Source organism: Malania oleifera, chromosome 1 (genome assembly GCF_029873635.1).
Source record: "Malania oleifera isolate guangnan ecotype guangnan chromosome 1, ASM2987363v1, whole genome shotgun sequence".
NCBI classification, from domain to species: domain Eukaryota; kingdom Viridiplantae; phylum Streptophyta; class Magnoliopsida; order Santalales; family Ximeniaceae; genus Malania; species Malania oleifera.
In genome coordinates this window covers 51,800,921-51,819,715 of record NC_080417.1, presented here as the reverse complement: position 1 = coordinate 51,819,715, position 18,795 = coordinate 51,800,921, and the positions used below count along the sequence as shown (strand labels likewise).

The following is an 18,795-nucleotide window of genomic DNA, read 5'->3' as shown; positions in this document are numbered from 1 at the left end:
ATTTGTTTTAACTTATAATCAGGATATTCCTCCGCTAAAAGTGAAGGTATATTAATAAATAAATGAAAGTACCACTCTCTTTTAATAAAAAATAAATAAAAATTTATTAATATATTTTAATATATTTTTTATTTTCTTTCTTATTTTCTTTAATAATCAAATATGAAAATGTAAATTTCTTGATTTTCCAGGTAAGTGTAGCAACCATCACAAAAAGTGGATAAATAAATGCGTGATATCTAAAAAGCAAGTGTTCTGAAAGGGCAATTAATGCAGAACCCCATCTCAGATTAGTGATGTTTTTGTGCTCTTTTGTCATAACTTCATGGATACGAAATGCTCGTGTTGTGCACTGAACTTAGGCTTGTCTGTGAGCTTCAGCTCAACTTGTGCGTATCGGTGAGCTTCAGTCCCTGCTCTCTGCTACAAGATCCTGAAATCCAAGCTTTCCAAAGGGTATACACGGACACAAATGGTATAATCTGAACACATTTGATGAAAAATAAATTATTTAACTGCTCATAAGAACCTCTAGTATAAGTATGTTTGTCTCAGCGAGCTGCTTTGACTTGATGTAATAATTTACATTACCACTCGAGAATTATCCCAGGAACTTATAAACCTGGCATTCAGAACCTTCACTTTTGTCTTGGGATGGATTTCTCAAAAATCTTTATACCTTTTGGCTCCCTATTTCATCTGTTATTGACCTCGATCTAAGATCCCATCCCGTTTACATAAAAAGGGTTGCTACTATTTTCATCTCCCACCTTTGCATTCTCGCTGAAAGTCACCAAGTCACTGCACATCTTAAGAGAAGCCTGTGAGAACTCAACGAGAGACTCGAAAACTGCAGAAAAACCAGTTTGGAACCCATTTACGGTGATACGCTGCGTCTCTTGCATGCTTCTATGATGCTCCTCCTTCTCTGCTTCCAGCTTCTGCCTGAACATTTCCAACACATTCTTCCTCTCCATCAACCATTCAACACGATATCGTACATATATATCTGATACTTGCTTACAAGGCTTTGACTCGAGAACCCTCCTCTCTTCTTTCTGGAATGCAAGAAATCTCTGGTCGAGTTCCTTTGTGAGCCCATCAACCTTCCTCTTCTGCTGCTGTTCCTTGCCCTGTTGAACCCACAAAGCCCGGATATCCTTGCCAAAACTCTTCATGGCATGGGATACTGCCTTGTCTGGCAACTTATCCAAAGAGCTTAACCATTCATGACATACCACAAGCAATTTTGGGCCGCGAATTTGCTGGCATGGAGGAAGTGAAGACCTGCCTCCTGAGAAAAATTCAACTTCTGGGGCAATGAACTTGGATAACCATCGACGGAGGGCTTCAATGTATGCCTTCTGTGCTTTAACGTATGCATCAAAGCAAGCACGCCAATTCTGAAGCTCAGCCTCGAGTTGAAAAGTTGCAAGGCGGTGGGAGTTATTGCAGAACTTTCCATAAGCAGGAGAGGTGAAAAATTTTACTTCGAACATGGTCTGGTTTTGAGCTTCATGGGATTCCAACATTATCTTCCAGGACCTCATTAGGCTGCACATGCAGCCAAAGTCAGATGTTAAATCTGCAGCCCATTTTATTTAAAAACAAAAAATAAAAAAACAAAAAATGAAAATTCTAGGCTTCTCAAATCAAACCAACAAAATTTTGTCCAGTTCTTACCCATATAGCAGCTCGAATATTTGTGGCTGCAACTCTTCATCTCTTAGTTTCTGGATTCTTTTGGAGATTGATTCTGCACTTCGTACTGCAACCAGGATCCTCGTGTATAAATCTCTGACTTCAGCTCTGGTTTTGTCCACCTTGTAGGTCCAGTTTCCCCTCGCATCCTGATTTCTCAATTTTGAGCATTTTCGCTCATAAATTTTCCTGGTTTCATCTCCAGCCTGAGGTTGTAGATGATAACAGGTCAAACAAATTCAAAAATTAATTTAAATAATTGCAATGATGCTTTTGGCACCTAGTCAATTTTGCTTCCCTAAGAATTTCTAAATCAAAACACAGTTCTTAGTCTTTACAAAGTCAGCTGCCATGGCATTGAAGTTTTACTCGCGTTGCTGTTTGTATCAACGGCCATAGGTTCATATATTCAACATCAACTATGTCCCATTGGTTATTTTGCTTTTGCATTTTTCAGGATTTTGCTGTCTGCATCGTATCTCAAAACTAGACCCATAGTTCCATATGTGAACCAGCTCACACATTTCTACCGGAACACAATTTTAAGAATCCTAATAGGCCAACAAACAGATCACTGGATATCAAAATCCTTGAGTCCATAAATCACTTAAACAAATAAAACACAGAAATGAATAGCATTATTTGTCAGTGAATTCATCACGAGTCTATCTACAACCAGGCTACAAGAACAGATATGGATGGCATTCCCATTCTTGGCTCCTTTTAATTAACAATCCATATCAGATAATGCAACAAGAGTTGTGGAAAAGATGAGCTAAGCACTAGGAGCAAATGAAAAGAAGGAAAGAATACATAATTAGAAATTTAATTACCTTCACTTCTTCATAGAGCTTCTTCTCCCATGCATATAACCTTCCCAATGTCAGAGAATGACTACCAGATTCCATTCCTCCAAAGTCATCGAACAAATCGTTCTTGAAAATTGTCAATGTCGACGAACTTTTAGAGCTGGAGGCCAGGAAACTTTTACCAGATGAAAACTGAGACGAAGTGGATGGATCCCATGTTATGGACTCAAACAGCTTATTTGAGGTAACTGCACCTACAAACAAATCAAACTGCCTGAATCAAACGCATTATATATTACAGCACAATGCAGCAGCTAGCCACACTCTGTTTCATTATAAGCGCAATGCAGAAGCTTTTTTTTTTTTTTTTTTTCCTACTCTAGCAGTCAACATAGAACTTGCACTAGTCTAGAATGTAGTTTCTCTACTACTGACAAGTAACATTCAGGATGATGGAAGAGTGTCGTTCTTTGCAATTTTTCAAATTCATCAATCCTACTACATAATGAAGCATAGCCTCCCACAGCACTGAACCCATTTGTTTAGTTGACCTTTATTTTTATATTTTATGTTTTTTCACGGAAGCAGAATCAAACCGCATAGAAATGAAAACCAGAAAGCAAATACAGAAGACAAAGGGGAGCCAAAACATGAAATGAAAGGGATGTAAAGAGGGAAAAGTGCAAAAACCAAAACCCACCTTTAATTTCCTCCGTACCAGACTGACCATGAACTTTGCTGGCTTCTAGCATCCTAGAAACATCCAAGCCAGAATCATAAGCCTTAACAAAGTGATCTTCAACATCCTTCAATGCTTCCAACAATTCCCTCCCATCATCCATTCCTAGCCCCACCTGCTCCCCCTGGCTCACATTAGCATCATCCACTGTACTCCTTGCAGCTTCAACCCCACACTGATCTCCATTTCCCACTTCACCACTGTTCCCCATTACCACCTCTCTCTTTCCTCCCTCATTCCTCTCCCCATCTTCCTCCAGCTCTGGAATTCCTTCTTCTTCCCTGATCAAACTCAGATCTTCATCAGACCCTTGACTGAACCCATCAATTCCCTCTGCTTGCACACCATAGAACGGATTAAAATAGTCCCAACCAGCAAACGCCCCATAAAAGTGCTCACACTCACAAACCTCCTCCGTTGCCCTGCCTTCTCCTTCTTCTCCTTCTTCTTCTCTATTGTTTTCATTCTTCACCTTCAAAGAGTCCTTAGAAACTGCAAAATCTGTTGATTCAGAAGCAATGGCTTCGTGGGTCGACTGAGATGGCCGCTGCTGCAGCAACATGGGGTCAAAGGTTCGATCTTGGGCGGCGTCAAAGGTGATGAGAAATGGAGAAGAGGGAGACGAATGTCGAGCTACAAACAACCTTATGGCGGCAGCGACTGAATAGAGCGACTGGTAGTACTTACAGTGGGCTTCTGCGAGGGCATGCCGACCCTCCACTGCCGATTTCAAGAGACGTTTTCTGTCTTTACATAGGGACACGACGTTGTCTTCTTCCCTTGGCTTTGAAGAAACACAGCCCATCTTCTCTTTCCGCTCGAATTGAAAATAGCCAAGGTCCCAACTTCAGCAGAGATGTAAGATGAACATCGCACCAAGAGAGGGGGGGTCTACATGGGCAAATTTCTGATCTTTGCCTGACGAAACAGAGGGTGGGCTGCGCTGAAAACGGAGAAAGGGTGGAGCTCCTAGGGGAAAATGAGTGTGCAAATGGTGAAGAGAGTCATATCACTAAGCTGGTCAAGCTAGAACTGGACGTGGGTCAGGGTTTAACTTGGGTTTTAGGGGAAAGAAGAACAGCTTAGGCGTTTTCTTGCTTCAACACCAGTGCTCTGTTCAAGGCCAGGAGAATTAAACAAGTTGGGAGAGGTGAGGGGGAAGAAAATGGCGGTTAGACGGTAAAAGGTGGCATGTGGGTTAGTTTTGGGCTCCAGTTTTTTCATTCACTGCAATATTTGGCCATTATAGAATTTGCTAAACTTTCAGAGTCTGCTAAATTTAGCAGAGATTTTAGGGGTTGTCAGACCCACTCTGGGGAACAAACCGAGAACAAAGATACTGAGGGGAACAAAGGTATCAAGAACTTATTTAGATTTCTCTCTCACATGCACTTTATGAGCATAGTTTATGGTTTTCACGTCATCAGCTAGTGCAGTACATTTTGTTTACCAGAGGAAAAGGCTACTGCAGCACTGCTTCACATTTCCCAAATCATAATATAATAGTGGTTTTACCTATTCGTTTTTGTGCTCTTGTTTGGGGACTGATTGTTTGGGTTCCCTTCAATCAAGGATTTTCTTTGAAAAATGTAAAAATAAAAAATAATCTATTTTATTATATTTTTTTATATTAAATACTACTAAACATCAAAATTTATTTAAATCTGATTATATTTTCTATTTAAAAAATAGAAATCAAAGAGAGCTTGAGCACATTTTTTAGTAAAAAACAGTGTTCATGTATTTTTATGTGAGCACTATTTTGTTTTTTATATAATTTTTTTTTAAAATTCTATGACACTTATTTTGATAGTATAGTGGAAATTTTTGCGCCCCATCACAAAGAGCTGATTGCTAGAATATGCTCATTGTATATTTAATTTACAATACTCATAAATATGTACAAGTAGGAAGGAATCAAGTAGTTACAGAGTTAAGAGGGAATAATAAAACAGATGCCTATAGTTACAGAGAGAAAGGAAAAGAGGCCTTCAGTTACAGGGCATTGTTATGGGGCTACAAGAATCGTGTACAATTATACTAATACGCTCCCTCGAGGCCAATGGTGTGTCAATAACATTAAGGCTCGACCGAAAACGAAGAAATTTGTCAGAGACCATAGGTTTAGTGAAAATGTTTGCAATTTGGTCCCGTGAGCTGAGAAAGGAGATTATTAAAGATTTTGTTGCCACACGGTCACAGACAAAATAAATGTCGATGTCCATGTGTTTTGTCTGAGAGTGATAAACAGGATTGGCTGCGAGGTAAGTTGCACCAATGTTGTCACACCATAAGATTGGAGCATGGGAGAGAGAGATTCGGAGCTCATATAAGACTGTATGTAACCGGATTGTTTCAACTGTAGCAGTTGCAATGGAGTTGTATTCAACCTCTGTGCTCGAGTGAGCTACTGTTTTTTGCTTTTTGGAACTCCATGAAATCAAATGCTTGCCAAGAAAAATGCAATATCTACCTGTTGATCGACGTTCATCAAGATAGCCAGCCCAATTGGCATCGGAGTAGGTTTGAAGAGTAAGGGAGGAGTTGAAGGGAAACATGAGACCATGATTAATTGTGCCTTTAAGGTACTGCAAAATTTGTTTGACAGCACTCCAATGGGAGACTTTGGGATCACATGGACTGACAAACTTTATTTACTGAGAAATTGATGTCTGGCCGAGTGTAAGATAGATATTGAAAGGCTCCAACAATGCTTCTGAAGAGTGTTGGGTCATCAAATGAGGGAGAATCAAATGTAGACAATTTGAGGGAGGCTGCCATTAGGGAGGACATAGGTTTGGCATGTAGCATATTGTTGCGATGGAGCAAATCCTTGATGTATTTTCGCTGAGTGAGTAGAATACCATCCTGTAGATAATCAATTTCCAGACCCAAAAAAATAGGACAAGGGTCCCAAGTCCTTCACAAGGAAGGCTTGACTGAGGGCGGCAATGAGGGAGCCGATGGCAGAGTCATAAGATGAGGTAATAATTATATCATCGACATAGACCAGCATATAAATTTTCACAGGGCCAAGAGCAAAAATGAACAAAAAGGGATCAGCTTTGGAAGTAAGGAAACCATACCCAAGGAGCCACGAGCTCAGTCGAGCAAACCATGCTCGAGGAGCCTGTTTGAGGCCATAGAGTGCCTTCTCCAGTTTGCACACATAATGTGGATCCAGGGGGATCAATGAAGCCTTACAACTGTTGCATATAAACTCTATCTGACAAGTCACTGTGAAGAAAGGCGTTTCGAGCTCAGTCGAGCAAACCATGCTCGAGGAGCCTGTTTGAGGCCATAGAGTGCCTTCTCCAGTTTGCACACATAATGCGGATGCAGGGGGATCAATGAAGCCTTAGAACTTTTGCATATAAACTGTATCTGACAAGTCACTGTGAAGAAAGGCGTTTTGAGCATCAATTTGTCGCAGGAACCATTGCTGAGTGTCGACAAGTGAGAGGACCAACCGGATGGTAGGTGTAAGAACCCAAATCGTGATATATGGAATAATAAATAAAGAGAATGGTAGAATTGTAAATTGAGCAGGCTTCGTCAACTAAGCCAGCGTTCATCGACGAAGGCCTTATGATGTTCGGCAATGAAATGTAGGAGCTTGTCGATGAGGAGAAGCAGAGAGGTATCGAGAATCCGAAAAACTTAGGCTCGTCGACGAGGCCACTGTCTCATCGACGAACTTTCTTTATAGACTCGTCGATGAAGACACCATCTCGTCGATGAGGTTGGCCAAGTCAAAGGGCTATAAATATCATTTCCATGACTTCTCAACAAAGAAATCAAAATATCCTCTCTCTCTCTGTCCCTCTAAGAACTCAAAAATCACTCTCTTTCTTTAGATTTCTTCGTCGTACGTTGTTGGAATCGTTGATCCGATGTTACCACAAGGATCAAGGAAGGATTCTGTACAAGATTTGTGGAACAGATTTTCATTCCGAGCATTTTTGGGTTTTGGCTTAAAATCGAGGTAAGACTTGGTTTTCAATTCTGTTTCGATAGTTATATAGGGAATATAATTGTGAGTATGTTCTGTACTGTGGTTTATAGGTTTTGGAAACTCAGTTCACTGTTTAGGAGTCGTAGAGTTTGGGTTTGGATTTTCAGGAAAAGGTAAGGGGATTCTGTTTATGTCGGTTATTTTCAAAATTGGACTCGGTAGAACTGTGGTCACGGTCCTGTGTGTGTTTTGGTTACTTATTTGGGAAAATTTAAAGGGTAAACTTATGGATTTTTCATGTTACAGTTTTGGGAAAAGGGGGGCATTGGGTTGCATCTCTGGCTTCGTTGGAAAACTGTGAATATATTGTGATATATATTATGTTATGGGGATGACTGTGCCTTGACTTGTTTAAACTGTATATTTTTGGAAAATCATGATTTTAGATTACCAAATGAGTGTGGATTGTTTGGTTATATGAACATGCATGGTTGTGTTTTTCTGCAATGAAATAGGAACTGGGTTCCAAATTGTTCTAGATTGTGAAAGAGTGTCCGGCTCTATATCTGAGGGTGTGAAATATCACCTGCCATGTTTGGCAAAAGTGTCCGACTCTATATCCGAGGGCGTGAGCCTTACCAACTAATCACCGAAGGGTGTGGATCCACTAGTTGTACCGGTATAATGCCATGGGAGCCCAGGGCTACGCCATGTGCCAAGGATGCCGTGAAATGCAGGTCGACTTCAGGCCGAAGGGTGTGATGACACCGGGTTACTTGATCATGCGTGTGCGCGTGATATGCACTGTACTCGAACTGTTTTGAGAAAATACTGGAATTACATTGAACTATGTATGTTTTATGTCATGATAACACTCATATGCCGCACACCAATATAACCTGGATCTTCTTTACTGAGAAGTGTCTCACCCCTATCGTACGTACATGTTTTTCAGGTCCTTCGAGTAACTGAAATTAGCGTTCTTATGTTGGAGCGTAGTGGTCGGTGTACTGCGGATAGTGCTTGTGTAAGTACTAGGACTCTATCGGGTTGTCATTTTTGGGTTTTTGGTTGGTACCCAGGTTTACGTTTTGTATTATGGAGCTTAGACTCCTTTTGTATAGACTCTGGTATGGTATAGTGTATGTATAGAAAGAACAATTTCCGTTGTGTATATGTTTTGTATGTGAATGTGTGTAGGGTGTATGGGAAGCCCACGGGGTTGGACCCTCATTCATTAGTGTATCATTGGTATTTTGTATGATACAGGGACATGTTAAGTTACTTAATCACCCCTGGGTCCCATTACCGGGTTTGGGGCGTGACAGCTTGGTATAAGAGCTAACCAGGTTGTTAGGTCTTGTAAACTTGGTTAGGCATAGTTATGTATACATACTCGAGTATAGGAGGTAGGAAATGGGTAGAGTAGGTCGAGGGTTGTTTTGTTGCTAGACAGGGAGTCATTGGTGGTGTTCCATGTTTTTCCTAGAATAATGATTTCAGCAAAATCATGGCAAACCATTGATGATTTTCGTGTCGGTGTGATAGGACAGACTTGGACCCATCAGGTGGTAGTTAACATGATTAGTTGCAAATGATTGTGTTAACTATACGTGATATAGGAGTACTAATAGATTCCTATCGTATTTTCATAATGGAGCCCAAGGATAACAACTTGGAAAGTGGCTCTGAGGAGACTACGAGCGATGAGTCTCCTTCCGTGCCTCGAGGGTTGACGAGGCAGGTGATGCGGGAGATCGAGTGGAGTGTTAGGAGATGCGAATGCTCTCCTACTGCTGCGGGGTGTACTATCAAGAGATTCACACGTATGCACCCTTCGACATTTGTAGGAGGACCCAACCTGATGATAGTTGAGGACTGGGTTGAGAAGACCGAGAGGATTTTGGAGGTCTTACACTGCACAGATAAGCAGAGGGTCCTCTATGCTACCTTTCAACTGTCTGGTGAGGAAGGGCGATGGTGGACTGTGGTGAGTTTGTTGGAGAAGCAGAGAGCCGATTCTATGGAGATGACATGGATCCGTTTCAAGGAGGTGTTCTTTGAAAGATATTTCCTAGCCTCCACACGCGATGCTAAGGCGGATGAGTTTTTTGCTCTGACTCAGGGAAATATGACGGTGTAGGGGTACGCTGCTTGGTATATAGATCTATCCCGTTTCACGTCGTACTTGATCTCGAGTGAGTACGAGAAGACTCAGAGGTTCGAGAAGGGCCTGAGGAAGGACATCCGCAGATTAGTGGGTATGCTTTAGATTTCCGAGTTTTTAGTTTTAGTGGATAAGGCCACTATGATCGAGACTGGCATCCGGGAGGATGAGGTGGATCACGAACTGAAGAAGAGGCCAGTACCTTCTGGTTCTCAGTCGGGATCTTGCCAGGGATCATGGAAGAAGAGGAACAAGGGCTCGTGTTACCGCTAGAATACCGAGCATCAGAGTTCTTAGGTGAGTCAGTCAGGTGATCGTTGTATCTGGTGCCACAGATTGCATAGCGGTGAATGCCACCCATTTGGGGGTAACTACTACAACTGTGGCCAGTCCGATCACATGACTCGGGATTGTCACGCACCAAAGAGGGGTACGCCCACTTCAAGTCAAAATCGGGGAAGTAATCAGGTATCCCGGGGAACTCATCAGGCGAATACAGCTCCGGCAAGGGTATACTCACTTACTCCAGCGGATGCTGAGCATGTAGGGAATGTGGTGATAGGTACTATAAAGTTGCTTTTAAATAGAGCTGTGGTTTTATTTGGTTTGGGTGCGACTCACTCCCTTTATATATGCTAATTTTATAAAACTACGTGGGGTTGAGACCCAGGTCATGAATGAAGAATTGTCTGTAGCTACACCATCTAGGAGTGTATCGTTTTGTAGGAGGATGTTAGAAGATTGCCCAGTGGTTATTCGGGGAAGACTGCTACCGATGAATCTTGTGGTATATGACATGTCTGGGTTTGATGTCATACTGGGGATGGATTGGTTATCCTCCAGTTATGCTGTGATCGATTGTCATGGAAATGTAGTAGTGTTCAGACCTCCTAGGGAACAGGAGTACGAGTTTGTAGGATCGTGTGTGCATTCAATGCCACAGGTTCTATCGGCATTACAGGCGAGGAGGTTACTCTTGGACGGATGTCAGGGTTATCTACCTTGCGTGAGGGAACCGCTGCGGGATAAGTTGAAACTTGAGGATATTCAAGTGGTTAACGAGTTCCCGGATGTGTTTCCTGAAGACTTACCCGGTTTACCTCCGGATCGTGAAATGGAGTTAGTGATAGAGTTGCTGTCCAGTAAGGCACCGATCTCTAAAGCTCCATACTGAATGGCTCTAGTAGAACTTCAGGAGTTGAAGGAGCAGTTGCAGGAATTACTAGACAAGGGCTTTATCTGAAAGAGTGTTTTGCCTTGGGGAGCTCTTGTTTTATTTGTGAAGAAGAAGGACAGGTTGATGCGTATGTGCATTGATTATCATGAGATCAATAAGGTGACTGGGAAGTATCGTTATCCTTTGCCTCGTATTGATGATCTCTTTGACTGCAAGGGACGTAGGTCTTTTCGAAGATCGACCTACAGTCAGGGTATCATCAAGTAAGGGTCAAATCTGAGGATGTTGCGAAGACTGCTTTCCGAACCAGATACGACCACTACGAGTTCTTAGTTATGCCTTTTGGATTGATGAATGCTTCGGCAGTGTTCATGGATCTGATGAATAGCGTTTTCCATAAGTACCTGGACTAGTTCGTAATGGTGTTCATCGATGACATTCTAGTATATTCGAGGAGTTTGGAAAAGCACGAAAACCATCTGAGGTTGGTGCTATAGATTCTACGGGAGAGGAAGTTGTACGCCAAGCTGAAGAAGTGTGAGTTCTAGTTGAATCAGGTCGCATTTTTAGGCCATGTGATGTCTAAAGGTGGTATCTCAGTTGATCCTAGCAAGATTAAAGCTGTGGTCAATTGGGTGAGACCAAGGAGTGTGCACGAGGTTCAGAGTTTCCTAGGATTGGAGGGCTACTATTGTCGGTTCATGGAGGGATTCTCTAAGTTGTATGGGCCTCTGACTCGATTGACTAGGAAGGGGGTAAAGTTTGGATGGACCAATGATTGTGAGCAGTGCTTTCAGGAGTTGAAGCATCGGCTGGTTACTGCTCTGGTTTTGACCATTCCTTTTAGGGATGGCAGTTTTGTGATCTATAGCGATGCGTCTCTGAAGGGTCTGGGATGTGTGCTTATGCAACAGCGTAAGGTAATAGCTTATGCTTCTCAGCAACTGAAGGAATATGAGAAGAATTATCCTATGCATGATATGGAATTAGCTATTGTTGTTTATGCACTGAAGATGTGGCGACACTACTTGTATGGTGTGCAGTGCGAGATTTTCACTTATCACAAAAGCCTCAGGTACTTTTTCACGTAGAAGGAGTTGAATATGAGGTAGAGACGATGACTTGAATTAATTAAAGACTATGATTGCACCATTAGTTATCACCCGGGAAAAGCCAATGTGGTGGTTGATGCGTTGAGTCGAAAGTCAGAGCATGCGATGGTATCTGCAGTTGTAACTCAGCACTATATCAAGTGGGATCTGGAAAGCCTTAGTATAGAGTTGGTGCTCGGTGATCATCACGTTTTATTTGCTAGTTTGGTGATCCAGCCGACTTTGTTGGAGCTTATTAAAGCCACGCAGGCTAGTGATGCGGAGTTGACTAAGATTGTGGAGAAAGTGCAGTAGGAGTTGGCTACGGATTTTAACATCTCAGAAGGAGGTGTGTTAAGGTTTGGGACCAAGCTATGTGTTCCAAACAATGACAAGATCAGAAGGACGATTCTAGAGGAAGCGCATCGTTCGTTGTATACGGTACATCTTGGTAGCACAAAGATGTATCGGGACTTGCGCGAGACCTTCTAATGGAGTGATATGAAAAGGCAGATTGCTCAATTTGTGGAGCAGTGTCTGATGTGTCAGCAGGTGAAAACTGAACATTAGAGGCCGGCAGGGCCGCTGCAGCCCTTAGCTATTCCGAAATGGAAATGGGAGTATATTTCTATGGACTTTGTGACCGGATTGCCGCCAGCGCTTCACGGACAGAATGCCATTTGGGTGATCGTGGACAGGTTGATGAAATCTGCTCAATTTTTATCGATGAAGGTTAGCTACCCTTTGAGTAGGCTCGCAGACATGTACATGCATGAGATAGTTAGAATGCATGGGGTACCAGTGTCCATTGTGCCAGATCGAGACTCGGGGTTTACTTTTCATTTCTAAAAGAGCTTGCAGGAAGCATTGGGGACAAAGCTTACTTTCAGTACAGCTGTAATGACCTGGCCCTTTATACAGACCCAGATGTCACTTACTTATACAAAAATACCTGTACCTTTTCAAGATACATAGACAACCTGCCCTAAATAGGGATATACGGGTGTAACTCATACATGACTTGAATGCAAATGTTGCGGAAAAACATAAACATTCTTTGAGATTTCTAATAGACATATACCAAAGTTTACTATTGTATCCTCAGATACATTTATCCAGACATAGAACATAACCTGTTATTACAAGCCCAAAAGATACTCCATGTAACACCCTAGACCCGCCACGTGGGGCTCGGAGTGTTATGAGGATGACACGCGTCTTTAATACCATTAACGCAGTGGAAAATAATAAAGCAACCTCGAACATAATATACTAGAGTTCTATAATTATGCATCATCAAACTTATTTCGCACATCCACGTTCTCTATAATACAAAACCTGAAAGAAATTTAATAATACATAAAAACTAAAACATAACCGGTTAAGTCTCACTCACAAAACTACCCTGCCCTGGAGCTATCTAAGCCCGATCACCTGGATAACCTGAAAAGATTTAACAATTGACGAGGTGAGACACCTCTTAGGAAGGAAGAAATAGTTTACAATAGTGTGTGGCTGAAATGTTTAATATACAGTTAAAATATCTATCGAAAGTGCATCCACAAACCGCAAACAACTCAAAATATTGTGCCCATAATCACACGAAGTCATTGGCTTTGCCAACCAATCACATTCCACAATCATCAATATTTTTTTGGTAATTCCCGAGAATAGAGAAATCTACCCACCTATACAAGTAGTTTCCCTCTGCTCTAGTGCTAACACCAGGGCACTCACCTTTCTCAGTAAGCCCTCGAGTTATGTGTTCAGGTAAAGACACCGAGAATGGGGAAGACGACCCACCCATACAAGTGGTTTCCCTCTACCCTGTTATCTATAAATAATTACCAGAGTACTCGCCTTCCTCAGCAAGCTCTCGGGTGGAGTAATCTACTTTACCCAAAATACTTAATTAATTAAAAGTCGTACACAGCTAACACAATCACTTCACAGAATTTCACAAATACACCTATATCATAATTAATCAACACAGGATCCACACAACACATATGTCCACATAGAACTAATCAATCCATAACATAAATGTCCACACAGGATTGGTCCACACAGGACTAATCAAAGCACAGTATAAATGTCCACACAGGACTGGTCTACACAGGATCAAATCACACAGGTTACAAAACAACCACTCCGTTCATAGTAAATAGGTAAACAACCTCCTCATACCACTGCCAATGTTTACCTACCAATATAAACGTCCATATAATGACCTCCTCATACCACTACCAACGTTATATGACGGTTATACCAGGTACGATATAATGACCTCCTCATACCACTGCCAACGCTATATCGTAATTTACATGAACCACATTCCAAATCAACATTAATCAAACAATCAGCATTTCCACAATTCTACCCCAATATACACCATATCAGTATCCGCAATCAATCAGTATGTTCAACCATGCATGACTTCACAGTCAAACAAAATTCGCAGTCTCAATAATTCTTCATTCCACATTAATTACAATCATTTAATTACCAAAAATGGTTTCAACCACACGATTTTTCCCCATATAATTTATCTATCTAAAAAAAAAAACATTATTTTCAATACCAACAAGGTTTAGAAAATTTTACCTGTATGTATATAAAAAAAATTCATACTCAAAACTAGTTATTTAAAATTATGAAAAAGCCATTATAAAATATTTCCCCTTACCTGTTCCTCGAAATTCGACCCAAGATCAACAAAACGAGACCTTGACATTTAAAAATTCCAGATTCCTCAAACCTTAGCAAGACACCATTATAATACTTCCTAAGCTCCAAATAACAATATTTTCTAAAGAAATTCCAAAATAATTCACTTACCTTGGTTTTGGGATGTTTCCCAAACTACTCAAATCGAAGATCTACTCTGCCTATACTGCAGAGAATCTTCCCAAGAGCCTCGTGATTGTCGAACCAAGCTGAATCCGGCCTGGAATTGAAGAAAGAAGGTGGAAGGGCCAAAATTTCTAGAGATAGAAGGGGAACATACAAAATTTCCACGCTGGAATGAAAGAATTCCACTTTTTATGCATAGGGATTTGTCGACGAGACACGTCAATTCGTCAACGAGTCTTGTGCAAAATTCAGCGACGAGATAGTGAACTCGTCAACGAATTTGAGTTCGTGAAAAACCCCCTCTCGGTAATTCCTCGTCGATGAGACGCGTACCCTCATCGACGAGCTAAGAAGAACATTCGTCGAGGAGACCAGTCTATTCGTTGACGAATGTTTGCTGCCACCCTTTTTGAATTTATTCTTTCTTTCCTTTCTATCTTCCTTATTACCTTAATTTATTTTAAAATTTCTTGGGTTGTTACATTCTCCCCCTCTTAAAAGAATTTCATCCCCGAAATTCGTTAGCCACCCATTTACACACCATTAAGCTAATTAACCATATTCACAAATCCCAAGCAATTCTAACATGTGCAACATCAAATCATGCAAAATCAATCAAAATTTACACATATACTAATGTAAACATATTACACATAAGCATGTTACCTGGGCCCTTAGTCTTTCCCTCCTTAGGTGTACCTAACATGTAGACGTGCGCCAGACCTCCGCCGCCGTGAAGCGCCGGGTTGTTCTTTTGGTTCTGATTTTGGTTAGGGGCTGGAGCATTATTCGACGGTTCTCGACGTTCCCGAGCTATGTGACCCAGTTTGTCGCACTTGTAGCATATAACACTCCTACCCTAGCATTCTCCCCAATGCCATTGATTACATCTAGGGCAATGGGGGTGTGATGAGTCGTTCTAACGTCCCCAATCACTTCTTTCTGATCCTTGACCTGCTGCATCTCTGTCTCCCTTCCACGATCCTTGCCGGACATTTCTTTGGGATCGTGGAGACGCAGGCCTCTTCCTTCATTCTGCTGCCTCCGTACCTCTTTGCAAACTTGACTTTACCAATGTAGCTTTCTCCACCAACTCTGTGAAATCCCGAATCTGCAAACACGCCATATGCTCGTGGATTCTCTGATTCAGGCTCCTCTCAAACCACCTCACCTTGTGATATTCATTTGGAACCACAGAAGGAGCAAAAGGGGATAACTCCAGAAATTTAGCAGCGTACTGCTGAACAGTGAGGCGCCTTTGAGTCAAGCTGAAGAATTCTTTTGCCTTTGCATTTTTGGTGGTAGCGGGAAAATATCGGTCGTAGAAAACCTGCTTGAAGCAAACCTAGGTCATTTCTATTGGTACCACTCGCTGTTCCTCTAATAGTTTTATCGCATGCCACCACCGTTCAGCTTCTCGAGCCAATTTGAAAGTGGGAAAGAGGACCTTCTGCTCCTTGGTACAATTCAACATAGCCAAGATTTTCTCCATTTCTTGCATCCACATCTTAGCCTTTATCGGATTGATGCCACCCTCAAAAGACGAGACTTTCAAACGTGTAAACTTATCAATGGTGCAACCCTGGAGCACTGATGGATAGATTGTTCTCCCACAATCCCGTCTCATTTCTTCCCTAACCTGATGAGCTATTCCTCGTAATAGCCAAGAGGTTTCAACCTTGTCCCCGCTGGAAGCTCCCATTTCGCTTCCTCCTCCTTCATCCATGCCCTTGCCTCTAGGATCCATCCCTGGATGTAAATGCACAACAAGGTAATTTAGTATCTCCACATCTTTATATATATATATGACATAAACACCATAACGTAAAACCAAATTAATATACATATCCTCAATTAAACATCCAACATCCATTTATCCACAATCATCTGAACATCCAATATTTAAATTCCAAATCTCGGTTTCACAACTCGGAAACATCACCGTCGATGGATTTATAGCAGTTTTTTGAAACCGTCGACTGATTCAGAAAATCACAGAAGTCCGTCAAGGGATTTCTGCCTCCGAATCACGAAATAACCTCAAACTGCTGTCAAAACCCTATTCTACCCATTCCTACCCTTATTCAATTCAAACCTATACTCCAGTATTAATCCTCCTAAAGTCCAAAAGACCGTTATGCTCTAATACCTACTGTAACGCCCCAGACCTGCCACATGGGGCCCGAAGTGTTATGAGGACGATACGCGTCTCTGATACCATTAACGCAGTAGAAAATAATAAAGCAACCTTGAACATAATATACCAAAGTTCTATAATTATACATCATCAAACTTATTTCAAACATCCACGTTCTCTATAATACAAAACCTGACATGAATTTAATAATACATAAAAACTAAAACATAACCGGTTAAGTCTCACTCACAAAACTACCCTGCCCTGGAGCTATTTAAGCCCGATCGCCTGGATAACTTGAAAAGATTTAACAATTGACGGGGTGAGACACCTCTCAGTAAGGAAGAAATAGTTTACAATAGTGTGTGACTGAAGTGTTTATAATACAATTAAAATATCAATCTAAAGTGTACACACATACCACAAGTAACCCAGAAGTCATACCCATAATCACACAAGATCAATGTCATTATCGTCCATTCGCAGATTTGCAACTATCAATATTTTATTGTTAATTTCTGAGAATAGGGAAATCTACCCGCCCATACAAGTAGGTTCCCTCTACTCTAGTGCTAACATTAAGGCACTCACCTTTCTCAGTAAGCCCTCAGGTTATATATCCAGGTAATAACACCGAGAATGGGGAATATCACCCACCCATACAAATGGCTTCCCTCTACCCTGGTATCCATAAATAATTACCAGAGTACTCGCCTTCCTTAGCAAGCTTTCAGGTGGAGTTATTTACTTTACCCAAAATACTTAATAAATTAAAAGTCGTACACAACTAACACAATCACTTCACAGAATTTCACAAATACACCCATATCAAAATTAATCAACACAGGATCCGCACAACACATATGTCCACACAAGACTAATCAATCCATAGGATAATTGTCCACACAAGATTGGTCCACATAGGACTAATCAAAGCACAGTATAAATGTCTACACAGGACTGGTCCACACAGGATCAAATCACACAGGTTATAAAACAACCACTCTGTTAATAGTAAATAGGTAAACAACCTCCTCATACCACTGCTAATGTTTACCTCCTAATATAAACGTCCATATAACGACCTCCTCATACCACTACCAACGTTATATGACGGTTATACTAGGTACAATATAACGACCTCCTCATACCACTGCCAACACTATATCGTAATTTACATGAACCACATTCCAAATCAACATCAGTCAAACAATCCACATTTCCACAATTCTACCACAATAAACACCACATCAGTATCCGCAATCAATCAGTATGTTCAACCAGGCAGACTTCACAGTCAGACAAAATTCACAGTCTCAATAATTCCTCATTCCACATTAATCACAATCATTTAATTACCAAAAATGGTTTCAACCACACGATTTTTCCCTATATAATTTATCTATCTAAAAAAGACATTATTTTCAATACCAACAAGGTTTGGAAAATTTTACCTCTATGTATATAAAAAAAATTCATATTCGAAACTAGTTGTTTAAAATTATGAAAAAGCCATTATAAAATATTTCCCCTTATTCGTTCCTCGAAATTCGACCCAAGATCAACAAATCGAGACCCTCAAATTTAAAAATTCCAGATTCCTCAAACCTTAGCAAGACACCCTTATAATACTTCCTAAGCTCCAAATAACAATATTTGCTAAAGAAATTCCAAAATAATTCACTTACCTTGGTTTTGGGATGTTTCCCAAACTACTCAAATCGAAGATGTATTTCGCCTATACTGCAGAGAATCTTCTCAGGGGTCTCATGGTAGCTTCTAATCATCGAGCTGAGCTGAATTTGGCCCGGAATCAAAGAGAGAAGGTGGAAGGGCCGAAATTTCTAAAGAGAGAAGGGGGAACATGCAAAATTTCTGCGTTGGAATGAAAGAATTCCACTTTTTATACACAGGGATTCATCGACGAGACACGTCGATTTGTCAACGAGTCCTGTAAAAAATTCAGCGACGAGATAGTGAACTCGTCGACGAATTTCAATTTTTGAAAAACCCCCTCTCGGTAATTCCACGTTGACGAGACATGTACCCTCGTCAACGAGCTAAGAAGAACATTCGTCGATGAGAGTAGTCTATTCGTCGACGAATGTTTGCTGCTACCCTTTTCGAATTTATTCTTTCTTTCCTTTCTATTATCCTTATTACCTT

At 41.1% G+C, this 18,795-nt stretch overlaps 1 protein-coding gene across 1 annotated transcript; it reads right to left on the bottom strand.

The window, feature by feature from the left end:
• Positions 1–716: 716 nt before the first annotated feature.
• Positions 717–4,054, bottom strand: LOC131162246 (protein ALTERED PHOSPHATE STARVATION RESPONSE 1-like). The gene is made up of 5 exons (XM_058118567.1): positions 3,451–4,054; positions 3,211–3,396; positions 2,535–2,758; positions 1,684–1,907; positions 717–1,554 (listed from the first exon to the last, which is right to left on the bottom strand). The coding sequence occupies exons 1-5, from the start codon at positions 4,052–4,054 to the stop codon at positions 717–719; spliced, it is 2,076 nt and encodes a 691-aa protein (XP_057974550.1).
• Positions 4,055–18,795: the final 14,741 nt, after the last annotated feature.

What these genes read in the sequence shown, in the direction of transcription:
- LOC131162246 (XM_058118567.1), bottom strand. Translation starts at nt 4,054, where the DNA reads ATGGGCTGTGTTTCTTCAAAGCCAAGGGAAGAAGACAACGTCGTGTCC. An exon ending in AGAGGTGGTAATGGGGAACA is followed by an intron (nt 3,397 to 3,450) that starts GTGGTGAAGTGG and finishes CAAGGAGTACAG; the next exon opens with TGGATGATGCTAATGTGAGC. An exon ending in AGCTCTATGAAGAAGTGAAG is followed by an intron (nt 1,908 to 2,534) that starts GTAATTAAATTT and finishes CTACAACCTCAG; the next exon opens with GCTGGAGATGAAACCAGGAA.